This window comes from Pantherophis guttatus, chromosome 18 (genome assembly GCF_059756535.1).
Source record: "Pantherophis guttatus breed Tessera chromosome 18, ASM5975653v1, whole genome shotgun sequence".
Lineage (NCBI taxonomy): Eukaryota > Metazoa > Chordata > Lepidosauria > Squamata > Colubridae > Pantherophis > Pantherophis guttatus.
Genome location: NC_142080.1, coordinates 2,551,732 through 2,572,222, shown reverse-complemented (window position 1 = coordinate 2,572,222; position 20,491 = coordinate 2,551,732). Strand labels below are relative to the sequence as shown.

General features: G+C 47.9%; 1 protein-coding gene across 12 annotated transcripts in view; it reads right to left on the bottom strand.

Moving 5' to 3' along the window:
- Positions 1–52: 52 nt before the first annotated feature.
- The window catches only part of UBAP2L (ubiquitin associated protein 2 like), a 41,061-nt gene continuing 20,622 nt past the window's right edge, over positions 53–20,491 (bottom strand). For 6 of the 12 annotated variants that reach the window (XM_087881352.1, XM_087881360.1, XM_087881353.1 and 3 more), the window contains 19 exons: positions 20,047–20,099; positions 19,867–19,952; positions 18,874–19,045; positions 17,305–17,527; positions 15,492–15,757; positions 14,614–14,786; positions 13,645–13,834; positions 12,135–12,189; positions 11,185–11,362; positions 9,832–9,904; positions 8,539–8,734; positions 7,674–7,762; positions 6,624–6,677; positions 5,501–5,579; positions 4,454–4,671; positions 4,248–4,353; positions 3,384–3,451; positions 2,103–2,300; positions 53–934 (listed from right to left, as the gene is read on the bottom strand). In XM_087881352.1, the coding sequence (XP_087737478.1) occupies positions 839–934; positions 2,103–2,300; positions 3,384–3,451; positions 4,248–4,353; positions 4,454–4,671; positions 5,501–5,579; positions 6,624–6,677; positions 7,674–7,762; positions 8,539–8,734; positions 9,832–9,904; positions 11,185–11,362; positions 12,135–12,189; positions 13,645–13,834; positions 14,614–14,786; positions 15,492–15,757; positions 17,305–17,527; positions 18,874–19,045; positions 19,867–19,952; positions 20,047–20,099 (2,573 nt within the window). In that variant the 3' untranslated portion in view covers positions 53–838. The remainder of the gene's footprint in view (positions 935–2,102; positions 2,301–3,383; positions 3,452–4,247; positions 4,354–4,453; positions 4,672–5,500; positions 5,580–6,623; positions 6,678–7,673; positions 7,763–8,538; positions 8,735–9,831; positions 9,905–11,184; positions 11,363–12,134; positions 12,190–13,644; positions 13,835–14,613; positions 14,787–15,491; positions 15,758–17,304; positions 17,528–18,873; positions 19,046–19,866; positions 19,953–20,046; positions 20,100–20,491) is intronic. The other 6 variants (XM_087881363.1, XM_087881357.1, XM_087881354.1 and 3 more) reach the window with 1 other exon arrangement.

Below are 20,491 nucleotides of genomic sequence, written 5' to 3'. Positions count from 1 at the left end.
AACAGCTCAAGAAGGAAGGAAGGGGAAAAAAAAAAATGCACTACGCGTCCAGAAAAACAGAATGGGGTTTTCATTTTTATATACAAGACACATTTATCCATTAAATTTAGAACACAGTACAAAAAAAACCACTTCAACTAATTAATCTTACAACGCGGTTCAGATCAGTTACTGCTCTTATTCCTAATAATAAAGGAGGGGAGGGCATTGGGGAGGGAGGGGGGGGAAGGAGGGAGGGAGGGAGGGGGAAATTCCAGGTGTTGCCTCCTTTGGATTCGCTGGGCAGTAATTTATTTTGGGGGGGGGGCGGTGGGCAAGGCTCGGGAGGGGGTGAGTGGGAGAGTCAAGGAGTAGAAAACAAAACAGAAAAAAAAGAAAGAAAAAAAAGAAAGAAAGAAAAAAGGCCCCTAACGGCTGAACGGCTCTCTGAATGAATGCGGGGAGAAGGGGGGAAGGAAAAAAAAAAGAGAGGAGAGAGAGAAAAAAAAAAAGATGCAAATTCTATATTACATACGATAATGGGAGATGAGAGGAAGAGGAAGAGGGAAGGAGGGAGGAACGTCCGGTCCGGTCCGAGACCGACCGGACGGACGGGCGTCTCCCAAGGCTTTTGTCGGGGCCGTGCCGAGGGGGGAGGGAGGCACTCTCCCGGGGGGGTGGGGGTGGAGGGAGGGGCGGGGGAGGGCGGGGGCGTCTCTCGTTCCTTTTTTTTGTTTTGTTTCGTTTTTTGGATGGGTCTCTGTCGTTCTTCTGCCGGGTCTCTTGGTCGAAGTGTCGCGCTGCTGCTGCTGCTGCTTCCGCCGTGGGGAGAAGGAGGAGAAGAGAGGGGGGGGGTGTATCAGTTGGCACCCCAGTTGTAGCTGTTGTAGGCCGACTTGTTAGCCTGCGATTTCTGCGGGATGGAACTGCCTTGGCTGCGCTGGCCGGTGCTGCTCTGCAAGGGGGAGCGGGGGGGGGGAGAAAAGGGAGGGGGGTAAATGGAAGAAAAAGGGGTTGAGGGTTGAGGGTCGGCCAACAACGCACCTCCCCCCCATCTACACTCGGTTTAAGAGACGGAGCAGACTCGAGCCCCGGATCCCGGAATCGGAAGGAAAAAAAAAAACCCCAAAAAACTCGGAAAATGTTATTGCTTAAATGCTCGCGTTGCCTGTCACTTATCCGGCGACTCTGGGAGTCTGGCAGCCGTACGGTAAAGAGGATGTAAAAGGATGGGCACGTTAAGACATGCGTTTTTCTAGTTTTGTAGTCTTTATATAGTTTTAGAGTTGGGGTTTTTTTTTTGTTTTTTTTTTAAATATTGTAAGCTTCCCAGAGTTAACCTAGGGTAAGATGGGTGGCCAATAAATTTGGTAGACAGACAGAAATGATAGACAGATTGATTTAGATGATAGGTAGGTAGGTAGATGGATGGATGGATGGATGGATGGATGAACGGACGGACAGACAGACAGGTTGGTGGATGGATGAGTGGATGGATGGATGGGTGGGTAGGTAGGTAGATAGGTTGGTGGATGGATGGGTAGGTAGGTAGGTAGGTAGGCAGATAGATAGATAGATAGATAGATAGATAGATAGATAGACAGACAGACAGACAGACAGACAGACAGACAGACAGACAGACAGACAGACAGACAGGTTGGTGGATGGATGAATGGATGGATCGATGGGTAGGTAGGTAGGTAGGTAGATAGATAGATAGATAGATAGATAGATAGATAGATAGATAGATAGATAGATAGATAGACAGACAGACAGACAGAGACAGACAGGTTGGTGGATGGATGAATGGATGGATAGATGGGTAGGTAGATAGATAGGTTGGTGGATGGATGGGTAGGTAGATAAATAGACAGACAGACAGACAGACAGGTTGGTGGATGGATGGATGGATGAAAAGATACACACAGAGAGAGAGAGAGAGAGAGAGAGACAGACAGACAGATGGACAAGACAGACAGATGGATGAATAATAGATAAGATACATAGATGATAGGTATGTAGGCAGGCAGGCACATAGACAGACAGATTATGGGCAGTCCTGGGTTCAGGGATGGGAGCTGGTGACGAGGCCAAGTCCATCCCAGGTGCCATTTCATGCTTACCTGCCCATCTTGCTGCAAATGGTGATGCAAGATTTGGGAGTGAGGTTGTTGGTGGGGGGTCAGGATGTGCATGAAGGGAGCCGGGGGGTAGGCCGCGGCCGTGGCAGGGTTGATGGGGCCCCCGCTGCCCAGCGCCGACGGCAAGTTGAAGGAGGCCGCAGGCGTCCCAGTGTGAAATCCCTGCTTCTCAAAGGACTGCTGCGGAGGGAAGGAAAGGGAAGGGAGGTCGGCTCACACGCCAACTTTAAAGACTCGCGGGCTTCAACTCCCAGAATTCCCCAGCCCCTATAGCTAAGGAGGAACTAGAACTCCCTGTCAGCTGGTGATTGGCACAAAATCATCCAGCCGACTTTCACTTCTCAGGCAGGACTAGAACTCTCCATCTCCTGGTGACTGGTCCAAAGTCACCCAGCTAAATTCCATGCTTAAGGTGGGACTAGAACTCCCCTTTTCCTTGTGATTGGCCTAAAGTCAGCCAGCTGACTTTCAATTCTCAGGCAGGACTAGAACTCCCAGTCTCCTGGTGACTGGTCCAAAGTCACCCAGCTAAATTCCATGCTTAAGGTGGGACTAGAACTCCCCTTTTCTTGTGATTGGCCCAAAGTCAGCCAGCTGACTTTCAATTCTCAGGCAGGACTAGAACTCCCAGTCTCCTGGTGACTGGTCCAAAGTCACCCAGCTAAATTCCATGCTTAAGGTGGGACTAGAACTCCCCTTTTCTTGTGATTGGCCCAAAGTCACCCAGCTGACTTTCAATTCTCAGGCAGGACTAGAACTCTCCATCTCCTGGTGACTGGTCCAAAGTCACCCAGCTAAATTCCATGCTTAAGGTGGGACTAGAACTCCCCTTTTCCTTGTGATTGGCCCAAAGTCACCCAGCTGACTTTCATGTCTAAGGCGGGACTAGAATTGTCTCCCGATGATTGGCTCAAAGTCACCCAGCTAAATTCCATAAGGCGGGACTAGAACTCCCCATCTCCTGGTGATTGGCTCAAAGTCACCCAGCTAAATTCCATAAGGCGGGACTAGAACTCCCCATCTCCTGGTGATTGGCTCAAAGTCACCCAGCTTGCTTTCATGCCTAAAGTGGGACTAGAACTCTCGGTCTCCTGGTAATTGGTCCAAAGTCACCCAGCCAAATTCCATGCTTAAGGAAGAACTAGAACTCCTGGTTGCTAGGCCAGAACCTTTACCACTAGGCCAGACTGGCTCTTATCCCTATAAATCTTTTTATCCCTAGTCTCCCAGGGATAAAATACACATTTTTCACGAATTACCAACCTGCGTTTTAGAATAAACAGACCCAGAGATATCAGGCACTCCTGTGTTACTGGATGTTACGGAAACTCCTGGAGAGAGGGAGAGAGAGAGAGAAAGAGAGAGAGAAAGAGAGAGAGAGAGAAAGTGGGAGTGGGGGAAGGAGCAGAATTAGCAATCTTAATCAATCAATCAGTTAGAATTAGCATCCAAAACAGGCTTTGGGGTTAGAATCTTGTGTAGCCAATACGAATTGTCTGTAAATCTCAAATTCTTAAGACAGTCTGGGAAATATCTCCCAAAAGCAGCAACAGTGGTGCTCTTTGTCCCTGGTTTTCTAGGCTGCCCCTGCAGCTGGAAGCTCCTTTGGGATTCAAAAGTCAGAGATCCTGACATCTCCATGGAATCCGACGCACGAGCTCAATACAACCGGTCGTTCAGTGATCGTTTGAAGTTGAAAAAATGGGACTTACAACTGTTTTTCACACCTATGGCTCAATTATTGCAGCATCCGGTCAGGGGAGCCAAAAGATGCTCGGCAACCGACTCGTATTTATGACGGTGTCCCAAGTCACGTGATTCCGAGACCTTCTGACGAGCCAAGTCAAGATTCGCTTAACAGCCCCGTTACTAACTTGACGGCTGAAGCGATTCGCTGGCAGCCAAGGAAGGTCGAAAAACGGGGCCAAATTCACTGAACAACCGTCTCGCTTTTTGGAAAGAGAAATTTTGGCCTCCGTTGCCGTCGTAAGTCATGACGGCCTCAGGGTAAGAATTTAGCAAGCGGCCCCCCTGAACGGACCCGGAAAGCGTATAAAAAGCGTGAGCTAGATTCTGCTCCTCCCCACTCGTTACGAATCGAAGGCTGCCCGTTTACAATCCCCTTACCTGTGCTGTATCCGTGGGACCCATAACCACTGGCTTGTTGAAATGGGGCGGCCGAGGCATTCACGCTGACGTTGACGCTGTGCTGTTTGGAAGAAGTAGGGGCGACCTGGGGAAAGCGGAGAGGAGGGAGAATGAGGAGAGGGAGGGGGAGAGGCGGGAAGGGGGCTCAAACCCCCCGCCCCCCCACAGCAGGCTGGCATACTCACGGGAAAGACAGCGGGCCCGTACTGAAAAGTGCTGGGCAGCCCGGGAACCCCGGTGTAGTAGGGCAGGCTGGTATAACTGTAGCCAGGCGGTAAGGCCGGGTTGAGGAACGTCTGTTGGGTGGTGTGATGCGTTTGGGTCTGGTTCTGTTGAGGCTGGGCCAGCGTGGTCGCCGGCGCGGGCGAAGAGGCATCGCCTCGGCCAAATTTCGTGAGATCACCTGGAAGAAATGGGAGGGGGGGCGCGTGGGTAAAGCCGGGCCCTGTCCCGGTGCAACAAATTCGTGCCGGATGGTGTGATGACCCAGGGCACAGCACAGCTGGCAGTTCAAACCGCCCCTTTATTGCTCCAAATTTCCCCAAACGCTCCCATGTTTCTGGCCAGTCCCAGAGCAAAGTGATGTCAACCCCCCACGCACACACCTCAAGCAGCCTCTTTGCCTGCAAATAATCCAGCCCAACGCTGTGTACACCAAGGCTACACAGCAAATAAATCCAAGAAGGGCAAATCAAGGAATTCAGGAAGCAAAGGATCCAGGGAATTAGTCCAGAACGCCAGAAGGAATGGAAGGACTCTTGGGAAGTTCATACGTCGGCACTCAATACTTCGGGAACTTTGTGTTTGTTCCTGACAAATGCCCCTCCCCACAGAATCTCGACTCATTCCCCAGGTGTGCCTTGTGAAGAGGGGCAGGGCGCTCTCCTCCCGAGTAGTTGGGTCAGTCTGCGCTGTTCTCGCCTTCTCTCCACTCTCTCGGATCAGGAGGGGGTGGTCCTTGCTCCTCGCCTGAGCACTATGTTCAACCTGCCCCCGTTCCTCCCGGTCTACAAACTGTCCTAATCCTGAAAGGCCCTGGCTTGATTGGCCCTGCCCTTCCCCATTTTCCTTCAAAGCCAACGAAGCCGCCCCCTCAATCTCTGTCCGTTCAGGTTCCAGCTCGTCTTCCCCTGTCGGGCATGGGGGCATGACAGTTCGGTGTGGGTGAAAGGTTTGATTTGCCATCTGTTTGCCCCAAAGGAATCTCCCTCCCTTCCGGTCTCTCCTCTTACCAGAATAAGGGCTGTTCAAGCTTGCATCTCTTCCGGTCAGAGGGGTGGTCGGTGTGGGAAACGGGATACTGTAGTAGTCCTGGAAGGAAGGGAGGAAGAGGAGGAGAAGTGAGGAAGGGGGAAGGTGACGCCCCAGTAACGGGAAATTACGTTTGCAGACTTTACAATTAGTTGTGGGTTTCAAAATTTTTACTACCGGTTCTGTGGGAGTGGCATGGCTTGGTGGACGTGGCAAGGGAAGAATACTATAAAATCTCCATTCCCACCCTACTCCAGGGGAAGGATACTGCAAAATCCCCATTTCCTCCCGATCAGCTGGGACTCGGGAGGCAGAGAATAGTTGTGGGCTGGGCCAGTCAGAATTTTTACTACCGGTTCTCCGTACTACTCAAAATTTCCGCTACCGGTTCTCCAGAACCGATCAGAACCTGCTGAAACCCACCTCTGTTTACCACAAAACGTTGGGGGAAAGATACCACAGCAGCAAAATTAGTTTTTTTTTTCTTTTTTTAAAAGGTCCTTACAAGAGAAACCTCGCAGCTACAGGTAGTCCTCGACTTCCAACGGTTCATCTAGTGTCCGTCCAAACTTACAACGGCATTGAAAAGAAGTGACTCAGGACCGGGTTTTTTCACACTTATGACCCCTGCAGCATCCCCGTGGTCACGTCGTCAAAATTAAGACGCTCGGCATCTCGTATTTATGACGGTCACAGCATTCCTGAGGGGGTCCCTCGGTCCCCCTTTGCGAACTTCTAACCAGAAAAGTCGAGGGCGAATCCCTTCGCAACTGAGCGACTAATTTTAACAAGCGCAGGGATTCACTTAAACGACTGCCTGATTGGGGTAGATTGCAGGGATGATGCAGAAATATAATTGGATGTCATTTTATTCTATTTTACATATTTATGTATTAAATTATTGTATTTTATGCTATAACTATTGTATTTTACCCTACTCCTCATTTTAAATTGTTTGTTTGGAAATTTCAACTGCGGCAAGAAAAGTTCGTAAAAGGGGGGCAACCAATGTAACCAATGTCTCCCTTAGCAACAGAAATTTTGGGCTCCATTGTGGCCATTAAGGCGAGGACTGCCTGTTGGGGAAGGCTGGGTTGAACTCACCAATGGGAACCTTGTCTGAAGCATCTGTAAGTCATCGTAGCCATAAACCTGTGGCTGCAACAGAAGCCGAGCGAGTTGCAAAGAAGTTGAGAGAGAGAGAGAGAGAGAGAAACAGAGAGAGAGAGACAGAAATTAGGAATTTTTCAAAACGTTTCATAGTGAGATGATGATTATTATTTCTGGATGCCCTAACTGGGATTTCAAAGAGGCAGCTTTAGAGATCTGGGTGGGCTTTAATTTACACCGAGATTATTTATACATTGGTCCATATGCTGTTAAGAAATGCCTGCCTTAAAAATAAAATTACAAGCCAAATTGTGTTCTGCTAGACTGGCATAGTAAAGCATAAACGTTATCGAGGAAAGACATTTTCAAAATGTGTAAACTCCACAGGAAAATGCACAAGTGGAAAAACAAAATCATTTCATTTTACATCTTTTCCCACTCGTTCCATTTGCCGACAACTGCGGAAGCCTCAAAGCGAGGGATTGTTCTTTGACACGCATAGAATGTTATTACTTTAACTGCAGAGTGACAGCACTTTAACTCTAAATAAAATAACATTCTTGGTGTTATGTTGTTTACAGGTTAAAGCAGCGGGATTCTGTAATCAGAACCATGGAACCTCCTCCGGTTTATTCAAGCGGAAAGAAGAAAAATAAATCAAGATATTTCGGGATGAATGTTTACCCTGGACAGGCACTCCTTCCTAAAATCCCAGGGAGAACAGCTACTTTAACTGGTGCCCTGTGTTAACAGCGACAGGATTATATGATTTAGAGATGGGTTGAGGGACAAACTAGCTTTTCTCTCCCCAGTGAGGGAGAAGATCATTTGCAAATATTTTTTTTCTTCTTGCCAACGGGTGTCCGAGACAGTTGTTGTGAGTTCAGGCAGTGTTTGAGGGGGGCTGCGACAACCACATCCGGTACTGCTCGGGGTTGTTCTCCCACGCGCTGTCCCTCCTGCTCCTCTACTGGTTAAGAGTGGAGTAGGATCTACTGGCGTGGGTTCGCCGAGGTGGAGGATGGCCCGGTGGGCTTGACTCACCGGGTAGGCGTGCAGCAGCCCTGGCGCCATGATGTACGGGTTCGGCAACAACGGTGGCACGCCGGGAGGCAGGTTGGGGGGAGCCTTTCCTATAAGGAGGAAGAAGATGGGGAAGGAGGAGGACAAGATGGAGGAGGAGGAAAAGGAAGAGGAAGAAAAGAAGGAGAAGAAGTAGTGGAGGAAGAAAAGGAAGAAGAGGAGGAGGAAGAAAGAAGGGAGAAGGGAAAAGGGAAAAGGAGGGGGGAGGAGGAGGAGGAAAAGGAAGAGGAGGGGGAAGAAAAGAAGAAGGAGAAGAAGTAGTGGAGGAAGAAAAGGAAGACGAGGAGGAGGAAGGAGGAAGAAAGAAGGGAGAAGGGAAAAGGAGGGGGGAGGAGGAGGAGGAAAAGGAAGAAGAGGAGGAGGAGGAAGAATAAGAATGAGGAAGAAAGAAGAGAGAACGGAGGAGAAGGTGAAGAAGGAGAAGAAAGGAGGAGAGTTAAAGAGGAGATGAAAATGATGAAGATGGAGGAAAAGAAAAAGGAGAAGGAGAGAAGGAAATGATGAAGAGATGGAGAAGGAAAAGGAAAAGGAGGAGGAAAAAAAGAGGGTTATAATTCGATCCTGGGGAAGTGCAAAGGGTAAGAAAGAGACTCAAGGCAGTGCCGACTTGATTCAGTTTGGTTACAAGACGGAGTAGAGAGAAATTTCTCCCAGGCTTTACTGGGAGAAATAATACCCTACAATCAAATTTCTTTTTTGACCTGCCCTCCTTCAAAGGGCTTCCATCTTGGAATCCTCTCCCAACCCAACGGTCATCACCAGGACTGACCAACTGACCAACCAACCGACCGACCGACCGACCCAACCCTGGTCCTTGAGGAAACACCTGACGTCGTGGCTATGGAGTTCCGTGTGGTGGCCGTCACAGTGGAGTTATTACTGAGGCTCAGGCCCAGGCTGCTGACGCTGCTCAGGCTTGAGGGGGCGCTGACCACCGGCGGTGCGGCCGAGACAGTACTGGAGGCGGTGGAGAAAGTGCTTGTAGAAGAGTGGAGCACGGCTTCGCTCTCCATGCTGGTGTGCTACAGAAGGAGGGGAGGGGAAAAGACGACGGGAGAGAAAGCAACGGGGGACGTGAGGAGGTCAGGATGGTGGAGGACCTTGAGGTGGTCAGCTTCAGAAATGGGCACACAGAAGTAAGAGTCCACTGTGAGGTTCTGTCTACTGTCTGAACTTGTCTCCTTGCCGAGGTTTCACAACCCAACTAGGTTAAGTCTGTCAACACCCAGATAAGCAGGGATTGACACCAGAGAAACCATCGAGCAGAAAGCAACACTCCAGTCAAGGAACCACCAAGGAGAAACCCACCCAGCCCCAACGCTGGCAGGGCAAGCTACCGTGTTTCCCCGAAAATAAGACCCGGTCTTATATTTTTTTGGATCCCGAAATAAGCGCTTGGCCTTATTTTCGGGGAGGTCTTATTATTTTTGGGCTTCTCTAGCCGTCTTAGCTGATTTCCAGCTCTGCGTTTAAATATTTTCAGGGAGGGCTTATTTTCGGGGGGGGGGAGGTTTATTTTAGCGCATGCGCTCAAAAGCCCGATTGGGCTTATTATCAGGGGAGGTCTTATTTTCGGGAAAACAGGGTGCTGTATATAAACCAAGAACAAAACCACATGCCAGTACTGATGATGTTATTTAGCTGGGTCATGAAACGTTTGCAAGAGAAGCACCAAGTTCAGAGTCATTGTCCCCCTCTTCCTCCCTTCTCTTTCTTATTCTTATTCCCTTCCATTCCACACACCTCTCTTCCTCTTCTAACACGGATGACGTTACCAAGCTGGGTCATGAAAACGTCTGCCAGAAAACGACCACACTCTCACAGCACCCCCCCAGTTCGATCTTGAGCTACAAATATTCTCTTAGTTCAAATCCACCTTGGCCGATTCTGGAGATCTACGGGGCTTCAGTTTTGGGATTTGATTTGGGGGCTTGCCAATCCTGACTAGCTTACAGGCTGAGCGAGGCAGGAACGGAGGGTGGAGATGGCTTTTAGGAGCCTTAAGGGGACGGAAGGGGAGATGGTTCAAAGGGGAGAGAGAAGGTGGCCCTGTTTTTCTCAGGTGTTTTATTATTCCTCAGGTGTTCCTCCCTGGTCCCTCGTCTGGATCCCCACTCACCAAGAGAGTCGAAGTTGACGTGCGACCAGAGGAAGTTGAGGAAGAGAGGCTGTTCTGTTGGGCAGGTAAGGTACTGTGGGAAGAAACATTTAAATCAACATTTAAGAATTCTCTTCCTTCCAATCATAAGTCAACTCGGTTTTCTCCGACACGGATTCTCTGGTGAAATCAAATTAAACGATTCTCCCCTTTTTCTCCCCTTGTCGTTGCTGTGCTGTGCATGTGCTACAATTTGGAACTGTCTTTAAAAAAAAAAATATTTTATTTTTAAACAAATCAAAACATAATACGGCCAAAATATTTAATTATTTTTAAACTGTTTTTAAATTTTGTATGTTCTGTTTTATTCTGGCTGTTCACCGCCCTGAGTCCCGCTGGAGAAGAGCGGTATACAAATTAAAATAAGTAAATAAATAAATAAAACCACCATCATCCATTACAATTACAGAAACTGTGTCGATCGGTTATAATTCTTTTGTGCTTACTCCCATATCCAAAATTGACAGGTTATTTAATTTCTCTTATTTGACAGTTTATTATATCCCTCTATACTATTATTCTCATTTAACAATTGTTTAACAATGGCTTGTCTCCCATAAAAAAAAAAAAACGCTTCATATCTTTTATCATTACATTTATTTCATATTTCATACTTCACTTCCATGCTTTATTATCTTGGAACTGTCTTTATGTCTTCGGAAATGCAGGCATTAAGTCCTCGATTCACGACGACGATTCAGCCCAAATTTTCTATTGTTAAGGGAGGCATCTTAAGGGAGTTTCGCCTCATTCTGTGACCTTTCTTGCCACAATTGTTAAAAGCAAATCAGGGCCAACTGTTAAGTTAGTCCCACGGTTATGACGTGAGTCTGGCGTTCCCCCCACCCCATGGACTTTTGCTGGTCACAAAAGGGAATCGCATGACCGTCCTAAATACAGGTAGTCCTCGACTTACGACCGTAATGGGGGGGTCTACAATTTATGTTGCTAAGCGAGACGTTTGTGAAGTGAGCTTTGTCCCATCTTACGACTTTTCTTGCCCATGTTTGTTAAGCGAATCGCGGCAGTGGCTAAATTAGTAACCCAGGCTTCCCCAGCTGATCACCAAAGGGGAATCACGTGATCCAATGAGTCCATTGCCAAGCGCCTGAATTTTGATTCCCGGGACCATGGGGGTCTGTCCTAAAGTTTACTCTTTCCAAGCGGGCTTTATAGTTTTGGTGTTTTTGGCCTTCGTTTTTGGGCTTCAATAGCTGGAGGATTTGGGGGGCCTGAAGAGAAGGGCTCAAGGCCCGGAAGGTGAAGAGGGCGGGGGCCTCGCTGGCTGCGCCCCCACCCCAATCTCGACGGTACCTGCTGTGTTGCGTGGCGGCTGTGTTCGAGAGCTCCTCGGCGTGATTCAGGCTGCTGAGCACCGAGGAATGCTGGGTGGCCGTGGTCAGCAAGGAAGCTGCAGACACGGCGTCGCTCAGAGGGGCTGTGATGCTGGGGGCCGAAGGGGAGTCGGATTTTACAGCAGACCCGGCAGAACCTGGGGGAGGGGATCGAAGAGGCAGAGAGAACCAGGAGAGAAAGGAGGGAAGGGGGGGTGGAAGAGGCAGACGGATTAAGCAGCGAACAGAACAAGAGCGGTCAAAGCAACGAGGAATATTTTTTGGATTTGCTAATCGCAAGAATGGGAAATGGGAAATTTGGTTCCCCTGGGTGCTGATGTGATTTTGTTGCTGATGGGCTCTTAAAAGTGACCATGTTAGGCCACCGTTCCTCAGCCTCCTGTGGAATTCTGGGAGTTGAAGTCCACGCATCTTAAAATGGCCGAGGAGGTTGAGAAACACCTAAGTAGATGCTTTCACAGACACCTGAGATCCAACCTTGTTCAGGAGCAGGATGTTTGACCCGGGTGCCGTATTCCCCTGCTCCGCTATGCTTGCTGCCCCCTTGCAAATCCCCTTCTAGGTGCGTTATGAGGTGGGCAAACACAGCCCCACAAGTATCGGAATGGGCAATTGAAGGATTCCCAGATTCAGTGCCCAACTGTGATCGGTCCTAGTTAGCATGAGGGTAGACCCCCAAAATCCTGGAAAGAATTCCAGGGGGCAGCAAGGAAACTAGAGAGAGGGGATTCTTGGCCCTGAGCCACAGAGATGCTAAGTGACACCTCCCTCTTTTTCAGTCTGCTCTCACGATGCTGGACTCAGCATTGACACTTCTGGGGTGCCAAAGTAACAAATTCAGGCCAGGTTGGAAAGTGAGGGTACCATGCTGCCCACCCACTCCTCACATGCCCAAGCAAGGGGGCTTACCTTCAGTTGCCTGGGTGGTTTGCAACTGCGTCGGTGGCACCGAGCTGAAGCCGTTCTAGAGAAAAGGACAAGAGATACAAGATATGTTAACGGTTTTAAATTTTAAATTGGATTTTAATGGGATGTTTTTAATTGTGGGCCAAAGTATTTAATCTGGTTTTAAATTGTTTTAACTTTCATATTTATGTATTAGATCTTGGCTGTTCACCGCCCTGAGTCCTTCGGGAGAAGGGCGATATATAAATATAATAAATATAATAAATAAATAAATAAATAAATAAATAAAAAAATAATAATAAATAAATAAATAAATAAATAAATAAACAAACAAACAAACAAACAAATATACATACATACATATTGGGTTTTTGTACTGTGGCTGTAAGCCACCTGGACTCACTGTGAGTTGGCAAGATAGATAGATATATATATGCAAAAAATTAAAATCTCGGGTGTTTTCCCACGTCATGATAAATAAGTTAATTAAAATTGTTTAAAATTCTGGTTAAAATCCTAGCTTAAAATCTTCTAAAAAGAATTCTTAACCAGAATTTTAAACAATTTAAATTAACTTATTTATCATGACACGGGAAAACACCCGAGATTTTAATTTTTTGCATATACACACCCGCGAAAACTTAAGAAGACATATCTATATCTATCTATATCTATCTATCTCTATCTCTATCTATCTATCTATCTATCTATCTACATATATATATATATATCTTCTATTTATCTGTCTGTCTCTCTTATCACTCTATCATCTATCAGTCTATATTTATCTCTCTTTTCACTATTTCTCTATTCTATCTATCTATCTATCTATCTATCTATCTATCTATCTAATCTTAACTGCCAATTTCTCTCTTAATTATCTTCATCAATACAACAGGGTCTAAACCTTCTAAATGCTGCAGAATTTGGCACCAAAGAACAAGCTTATATATATAGTTTTATCCCACCTTTAAAAGTTTACAGGTAACTTCAGACATTATCTTTATTATCTAATAGATGTAATAGATAGTGTAATAGATAATAGAAAATGTAATAGATAATAGAAGATTATCTAAAGAACCCTTTCCTCCTATTTTCCACACAACCACCTTGCAAGGTGGGTTGGGCTGAGAGAGAGGAACTGGTTGGAAGGCTCCCATCTGGCTTTCATGCCTATGGTGGGACTAGAACTCCCAGGCTCCTGGTGTTTGTCCTAAAGTCACTCAGCAGGCTTTCATGGCTAAGATAGGACTAGAACTCTCCGTCTCCTGGTGATTGGCCTAAAGTCACCCATCTGGCTTTCATGCCTATGGTGGGACTAGAACTCCCATTCTCCTGGTGATTGGCCCAAACTCACTCATCCGGCTTTCATGCCTAAGGCAGAACTAGAACTCACCGTCTCCTGGTTTCTCGACCAACCCCTTAACCACTACACCACCTGCCTTGCTCTGGAATTCTCCCTCCTAAGGATAAGCTTTTGCGAGTCTGACGCCGCCCAAGAGCTCCAGCCTACCTTGGCTTGGCTTAAGTCTTTTTGGGGCGAGGACGAAATGGAGTTGGGGTACCGCCGGGTCTGAGTGGATCTCTGCTCGTACAGTGGTCCCTGAGCACTGTTCTGGGAGGTATACGTTGCTGTAGGCATGGTGCCACTCGGGAAGGCCGAATCCTGGCTCTTGTTGGAGGAAATCGTGGGCAGAGACTCGCTGGAAAGGGAGAACGAGAAAAGAAAGTGAGTGAGATCAGGGGGGGATCCTAGAAGGGAAGAGAACTAGATCTGGCTAGAAAGATAAAGAGGACTTGGAGCGACCAACGCTATTGGGCTGATGATGAATTTCACATCTGCTGAACCAGATGTTTCTGTGTTGGTTCTATTTTATTTTTTTGCTCTTTTGTTTTGAGGTTTACTGTGTTTTTCGGAGTATAAGATACACTTTTTCCCCTCCTAAAAGAGGCTGAAAATGTGGGTGCGTCTTATATTCCGAATGTAGTTTTTCCGAAGCTTTTTTTCAGCCCTAAGGAAGCGCTAATGAGTGAAGCGAACTCTGTGCTTTCCCTGCTTTTCTCATTGCTTCTCTCTCCAAAGATCAGCTGGGCTTTAGAAGCTGTTTTTTATCCCCAAGCAGGGGATGAAAAACCAGCAAACTAATATGCTGAAGCTGACCAGACTAGCCAGATGAATACCTGGTAGGCAGATTTTTTCTCCCCCTCCTATTTTCCTCCCCAAAAATTAAGCTGCGTCTTATACTCCGAAAAATACGGTATTTTTTTTATTTTTCTTTCTTTTGTATTCTTTCTTTTTTTGCGGGGAGGAAGGGGAAGTTCTGTATTTTATACTTTAATCTCATTTCGAATAAAATAAAAATATATTTAAAGTGGGGGGAGGGAAAGGGGGAGGCTCATCTGCACCCGGACCTCGATCCTACCTAACCGATACCTACAGCGCCGCTGAGCCCCTCGCTGTGAGCGGTTTTGGGGGTTTCACCTGGCCGTGCTCGTGTAGAGGCTGTTGGGAGGCTGGCTGGCCGCGGTGCTCGTAGCAGGGGGGGCTTCGTACTCGGAGAGGACAGGCTCCGAACCGAACTGCAAGGCCCCGAATTGCAAGTTGAGTCCCGAAATGTCGGCCGAACCGGGCATCTCCACCGCCAGAGCTGGAATCTGAAGGACGAGACGGTTTGGTTTGAGACGGAAAGGTTGGTTTGCGGGGTTTTGGCTGATGAGGTCGGTTTGTGGTTCTAGAACTGGCCAGTAGATATTATTGTGCACCCAACATCTTGTTCAGGCATCACGGGGCAACTGGGCAGCCGTGTAGCTGCAACAGTGAATTCGCCCATGATGCTGGCGTTTGCTGTAGCATGCACTGTCCCCCCTTTAAGGCTACGTCCGAGCCCAAAAGGGTCTACTGGCATGCGGCCAACCCAAGGCTGGATCGATCAAAATCACGCGTGCTGGGAGACATTCCTAAATCCTTCTTGCAAAGACAAGAACCCAAGTTTGTTTCGATTTAAAACTGATTTAAATTCACTGCACCCTTTTCCTGATTTCCCCATTCAGCCATGTCAAAGTTGTCAGTTGTTAAAAGCTGTTAAAAGGCTGTGGCCCTTGGATTTCCAGTAGGAGCCCCTTAGCCTAGAGATGTATCTCTCAACCTCAATAATTTAATTTAAATCCTTTAATTTAAGATGTGTGGACTTTGCCACCGTAGGGGAAACCCTCTAGTGGTGTCTTAGTTAGCCAGCTTGAGGCCAGGATTTTGGGGCCTGTGTCATCCCTGCACCCCCCGCCCCAAAAGGGGGGACAACACATCCAATTTGAAAGCGGTCCCTGCCCCCCCTCCACCCCCTGGTTCTTCTGCTCTCTCACCTTTGATGTCAAGGAGGCCTTCTTCTTCTGTTGTTTTAATTTTTGCTGGGCCGGCTGAGGACTGGAGGAATCCGGCGACATCTGAGAGACCGGGTTGGTTTTCGTGGCGAGGGGGGAGGACGGAGGTGGCGGAGCCGAAACGGAAGAGGCCGTTGCCACCGGCTGCTTTTCCTGGAGGAACACTTCCATCATGGCGGAGGTGGGGGCAAAGGCCTGCCGTTTGGTGAAGGGGCTGTGCACCGCCGGTTCCGAGGAGTTCTTTAGGTCTGCGGGCCACCAGGAAAGAGAGAGAGGGAGGGAGGGAGGGAGAGAAAGAGAGAAAGTTGGCGTGGGGGTCCCCCTTCCCACGGAAGGCAAAGAAAACAAATAGGTTCCTTGGGCAAAATATCTGAATGTTGTAGGTGTATCATTGTATCATCGTGTGCTGACATTGGACAGGTAAGGACCCAAGCGAGCCTCCAGCAACTTGTTACAAAACTCTTTTCCCCCCAGCTTCTCTCAACCTTGCAAGGTAGACCGCAGAGAATAAATTAATTCGACTTTTATTGTTATGCTACATCGCCGGAAGCTTGAAAACCTAAATCTCCCATTTTATTTTTTTTTACAGCCTGAGAAACTAGGGAGGGTTCCTTCTGTGCCTCTTTCTCTACCTGTTAGGCGGGCTGAGGGCTCAGCAGTCTCTTATCTAACTGTTCCCTAGGCCAGCATCGCTTCCCTATCTCTCTAGCCGATTCATCCCACAGATGAGTTAATTCTACTTTTATCGTAGAGGTTAAACTTTACCAGAAGCTTGCAAGGTTGAAAGGACAGTTTCTCCCGCCGTCTCTTTTACAGCCTGAGAAACTAGGGAGGGTTCCTGGTGCGGTAGGTTTTTTTTTTTGCTCTGCCTGTTACGCAGCTGAGGGCTCAGCTGTCTCTTATCCGACGGTTCCCTAGGCAGCATTTTTTCCATGCCATTTCCCAAGGCCATTCACTCAGCACAGAGGAGCTAATTCTACTTTATTGTAAGGTTACTTTTCCCAGTAAGCCTGCGAGGCTGAAAGTACAAAACTCCCACCATCTCCTTTACATCGTGAGAAACTAGGGAGGGTGTCAGGTTTCCAAGTGATGAAACCCATTCAAAAATAAATAAATAAATAAGCAAAGTCCATCTCTCAAAACAAATTTCTTTTAGGGTCCCTTCTGATCCCCTTTTTATCACCCATTATGCAGCTCTGGGCTATGCCCTCCCTTATCCAACTGTTCTCTAACGCTACACCGAGAGAATCTTGCAAGTCTGAAAGTACAAAGCTCCCACCGTCTCTTCTGCAGCCTGAGAAACTAGGAAGGGTCCCTTCTGATCCTCTTTCTCCACTAGTTATACAGCTGAGGGCTCAGCGGTCTCTTATCTGACTGTTCCCTTAGGCCAGTGATGGCGAACCTTTTCGGCACCGAGTGCCCAAACCAGATCGTGATGGCAAATCTATGGCACGTGTGCCAGAGGTGGCACACAGAACCCTCCCTGTGGGCATGTGCGCCATCGCCAGCTGTTGTTCTGGTTTCTGGCACGGGGCATGCATATGTCAGCTGATCTTCGTGCACGCCAGAGTCCCGGCAACTTGGAAACCAGCTGGCCAGCACACATGCGCACGCCGGAAACCACAACAGCAGCTGTTGACGGCGCGCTTGCCCGCAGAGAGGCTCTGCGTGTCACCTCTAGCATGCGTGCCATAGGTTCACCATCATGCCCTAGGCAGTGTCTCCTCGTCCCCTAAGGCCCTTCCCACATCTCATTATAGCTACTCTCTTACGCCCCCCAGCTGGAACATCTTACCATACTGCACAAGGGAGGAGGATTGGCTGGTGCTGCCGATATCCCACGAGGAGGCCGCATTGCTGCTTCCGGATGGCTGGGGATGTTGGGCCGCCAACTGGGCCAGGGCCTGGGCGGTCTTGAACTGCTCCAGGAACTGAGAGCCGGTCGTGGTCGTGGTGGTGGTACTGCTGCTGCTCTTCCCCTCCCCAACTTCGCTGAAGCCCTTTCCAAGCACGCCGACCTGAAGCAGGGGGGAAAAAGGACGCACAGCCACAATTAATCCAGATTCTCAAAACAGCCCCATCAGAGAGGACTTTAAAAAAAAAAAAAAAAAAAAGGTAAAGGATTTTACTCCACTGGTCGTTGCTGATTCTTTTGGGGGGGGGGGCTCGCCATCAAGCCGGCGCTGTCCAAAGATATTTACGGTCACGTGGCCAGCATGACGTCACGGAGCGCTGTTTGCTTCCCACCGAAGTGGTTCCTATTTATCTACTCGCATCTGCATGCTTTCAAACTGCTAGGCTAGCAGGAGCTGAGGGGAGGACGGGAGCTCACCCAGTCGTCTGGCACCCGGGTCTCGAACCTGGGCTGCCGGCTTTCCAGCCGACGAGCCCAGCTGTATCTTTATTTATTTAGAACATTTATATTGCCGCCTACTCGCAACATGGTGATTACTCAAAGCGGCTTACAAGGATATAAAAACGGCATGGAAAAGAAATAAAAATAATAAAAAAGATAACACTTTGTGGACCCCCTGTGACGACACTGCAGCCCCCGCCCCCCGGGGTGTAACCAGCAAAGTCAAGGGGGAATCGAAATTCACTTAACCATGTTACTGACTTATTAACTGCAGTGATTCACTTAACAGAGCTGTGGCAAAGAAGTTCATAAAATGGGGCAAAACTCCCTTAACAAGTGTCTGAACTTAGCCACAGAAATTTTGGCCTCAATTGTGGGTGTAAGTTGAGAACTATCTGTATTATTATCTGGAAATGAATAACAGTGGAGGTCCTGAAGTGTGTGAAGCTATATAAATCTGTTACGTGTATTTTCAAGTAAGTGGAAAACTGAGACTTCTATTCGCTGAACGGGAATTATTGTTTAGATAACTTATGAGTTGATCTTTAGTAGAAGTGTCTTTCAAATATTGAAAAAAATCTGATTATCTGACATTATGACTCCATTTAACTATTATATTGAAAAATAGATATCAATGCTCATGAACTAAGATAAAGTTAATAATAATAACTCCCCACCCCCATCTGGCGACAACACACATTCATACCAATGCAATTATATCTGCACCCCTGGAGCCAGCTCTTCACCCAGGCTTAATGGACTAAATGCAAAAAAAAAATGGGCCACAAGAATAATATTTCTCAACTCAAGACACCGTTCTTTCCAGGAAATCAAATTAAAAACACCCCACCAAGAAGCTCTTGAGATTCAAAAGGTTGGGAATCCTCCCTAAACTATGGAGAATGAGTTTGAAGTTCTGGAGGATTTCCGATTTTTTTTTAAAAAAAATTATTTTATTGGGAAGGCGGGTTCAGGAAGCTAAAAAAGAGACACCAGCTGTCTCCTTACCATGCCGTGGTGGGAGAAGGTGTTGGTCGAACCAGACTGAGAGACGGTGCTTTGCTTCGAATTGCTGAACACCAGGGGCTGGCTGAGAGCCGGCGCTTGGGAGGAATCCAAGTTGGGCGATTCGTTCTCCAGCGAGGAAGGTGTTTTTCCTAAGAGCACTGCAAGGTCGATTCTAGACGGGAGAACACCAGGGGTGAAATTAAGCAGGTTCTGGAGAACCGGGAGCGGAAATTTTGAGTAAATTCGGAGAACCGGCAAATACCACTTCTGGCTGGTCGCAGAATGGGGTGGGAATGGAGATTTTGCAGTATACTTCCCTTGCCACGCCCACCAAGCCACACCCACAGAACCGGTAGTTTAAAAAAATAAATAAATTGAATTTCACCACTGGAGAACACCAGGAGTCAACTCCTTGAGATTGGGAGGTGGGCAGGGGTGTTTATAAAAATTGACCGATTAAACGAACAAATAAATAAAACAAGCAAGCAAGCAAATAAATAAATAAATAAATGCCCAAATGTAAGGACAGAAGAGACTATTTGTAGCTCAGGGTTGAAATGTGGGGGTCTTGGTTGCTCTCTGAGCTGGAATGTTTTCTTGCAGGCGTTCCATGACCAAACTAGGGAACGTCATCAGTGCTGAGAAGGGATGTGGGGGTTTGCTCTCTTAACAGAGCAAAATTTAAAGAGAGAGTAAACCCCTTCCTCTTCTAGCACCAGTGATGTTAGCTAGTTGGGTCGTGAAATGTCTGCAAGAAACCCACCAAACTCAAGAGAGCACCCAGGAGCCCACAGGCCTCCTCCTCCTTCACTCTGAATACCCCACTCCCTTCCAGCACTGATGACATTACCTAGTTGGGTCATGAAAGGTCTGGCAAGAAAGCAGCCAAGCTCAGAGAGCATCCCGCAGATATGTATAATATATATATATATAGGGAGAGAGAGGGGGGGGAGAGAGAGAGGGGAGAGAGAGGGGAGAGAGAGAAGGAATCACCTCTGTCCAGCTGTGATGGTCACATTTTCCACAGGCAGCGGCACCGAGGAGACGTTGGAGGCAGTGAAGATCTTCGTTTCTGAAAGCTGGAGCAGAGAGAGAGAGAAGAATGCAATGAAACCTGCCCAAGTTCATGAAGCAGAAAGTTAGAAGAAGGAATTGGGGAGGGGGTTTACCTACATCTTCATTCCAGTCCTCGGTCCCCCACTCCTCCGTTGCCGTCCTCCAGGCACCTGCCGAGGAAGAGCCAGAGATCAAAGGTGAGGGGGGAGCCAGTTTAAGCACCGGTTACAAAACAAAGGAGGAGGAGGAGGAGGAGGGAGTTTTTCAAAGAGCAATGCAAAGAGCTAAGCAGGCTGGCAATCCTTGCCCAGACAGACAGAAGCTGGGGGGGCCAGAGAGAGGCAGGGGCACAGCAGCTCAACATACAATCCCCCTCATCCCACCAAAGCAAAGAGGCTGGAGGCTGGAACCCACTCAGGAGAGAGGAACTTCGGGGGGTTTTGTCCTGCCATGTAACAACTCACGCCCCTCTGGAAAGACTGAACCACCCCCAAATTTAAGCTAGATCTAATCATCAAGATCTAATCCCCAGGATCTAACTATTCCCGAGTTTAAGCTAGAT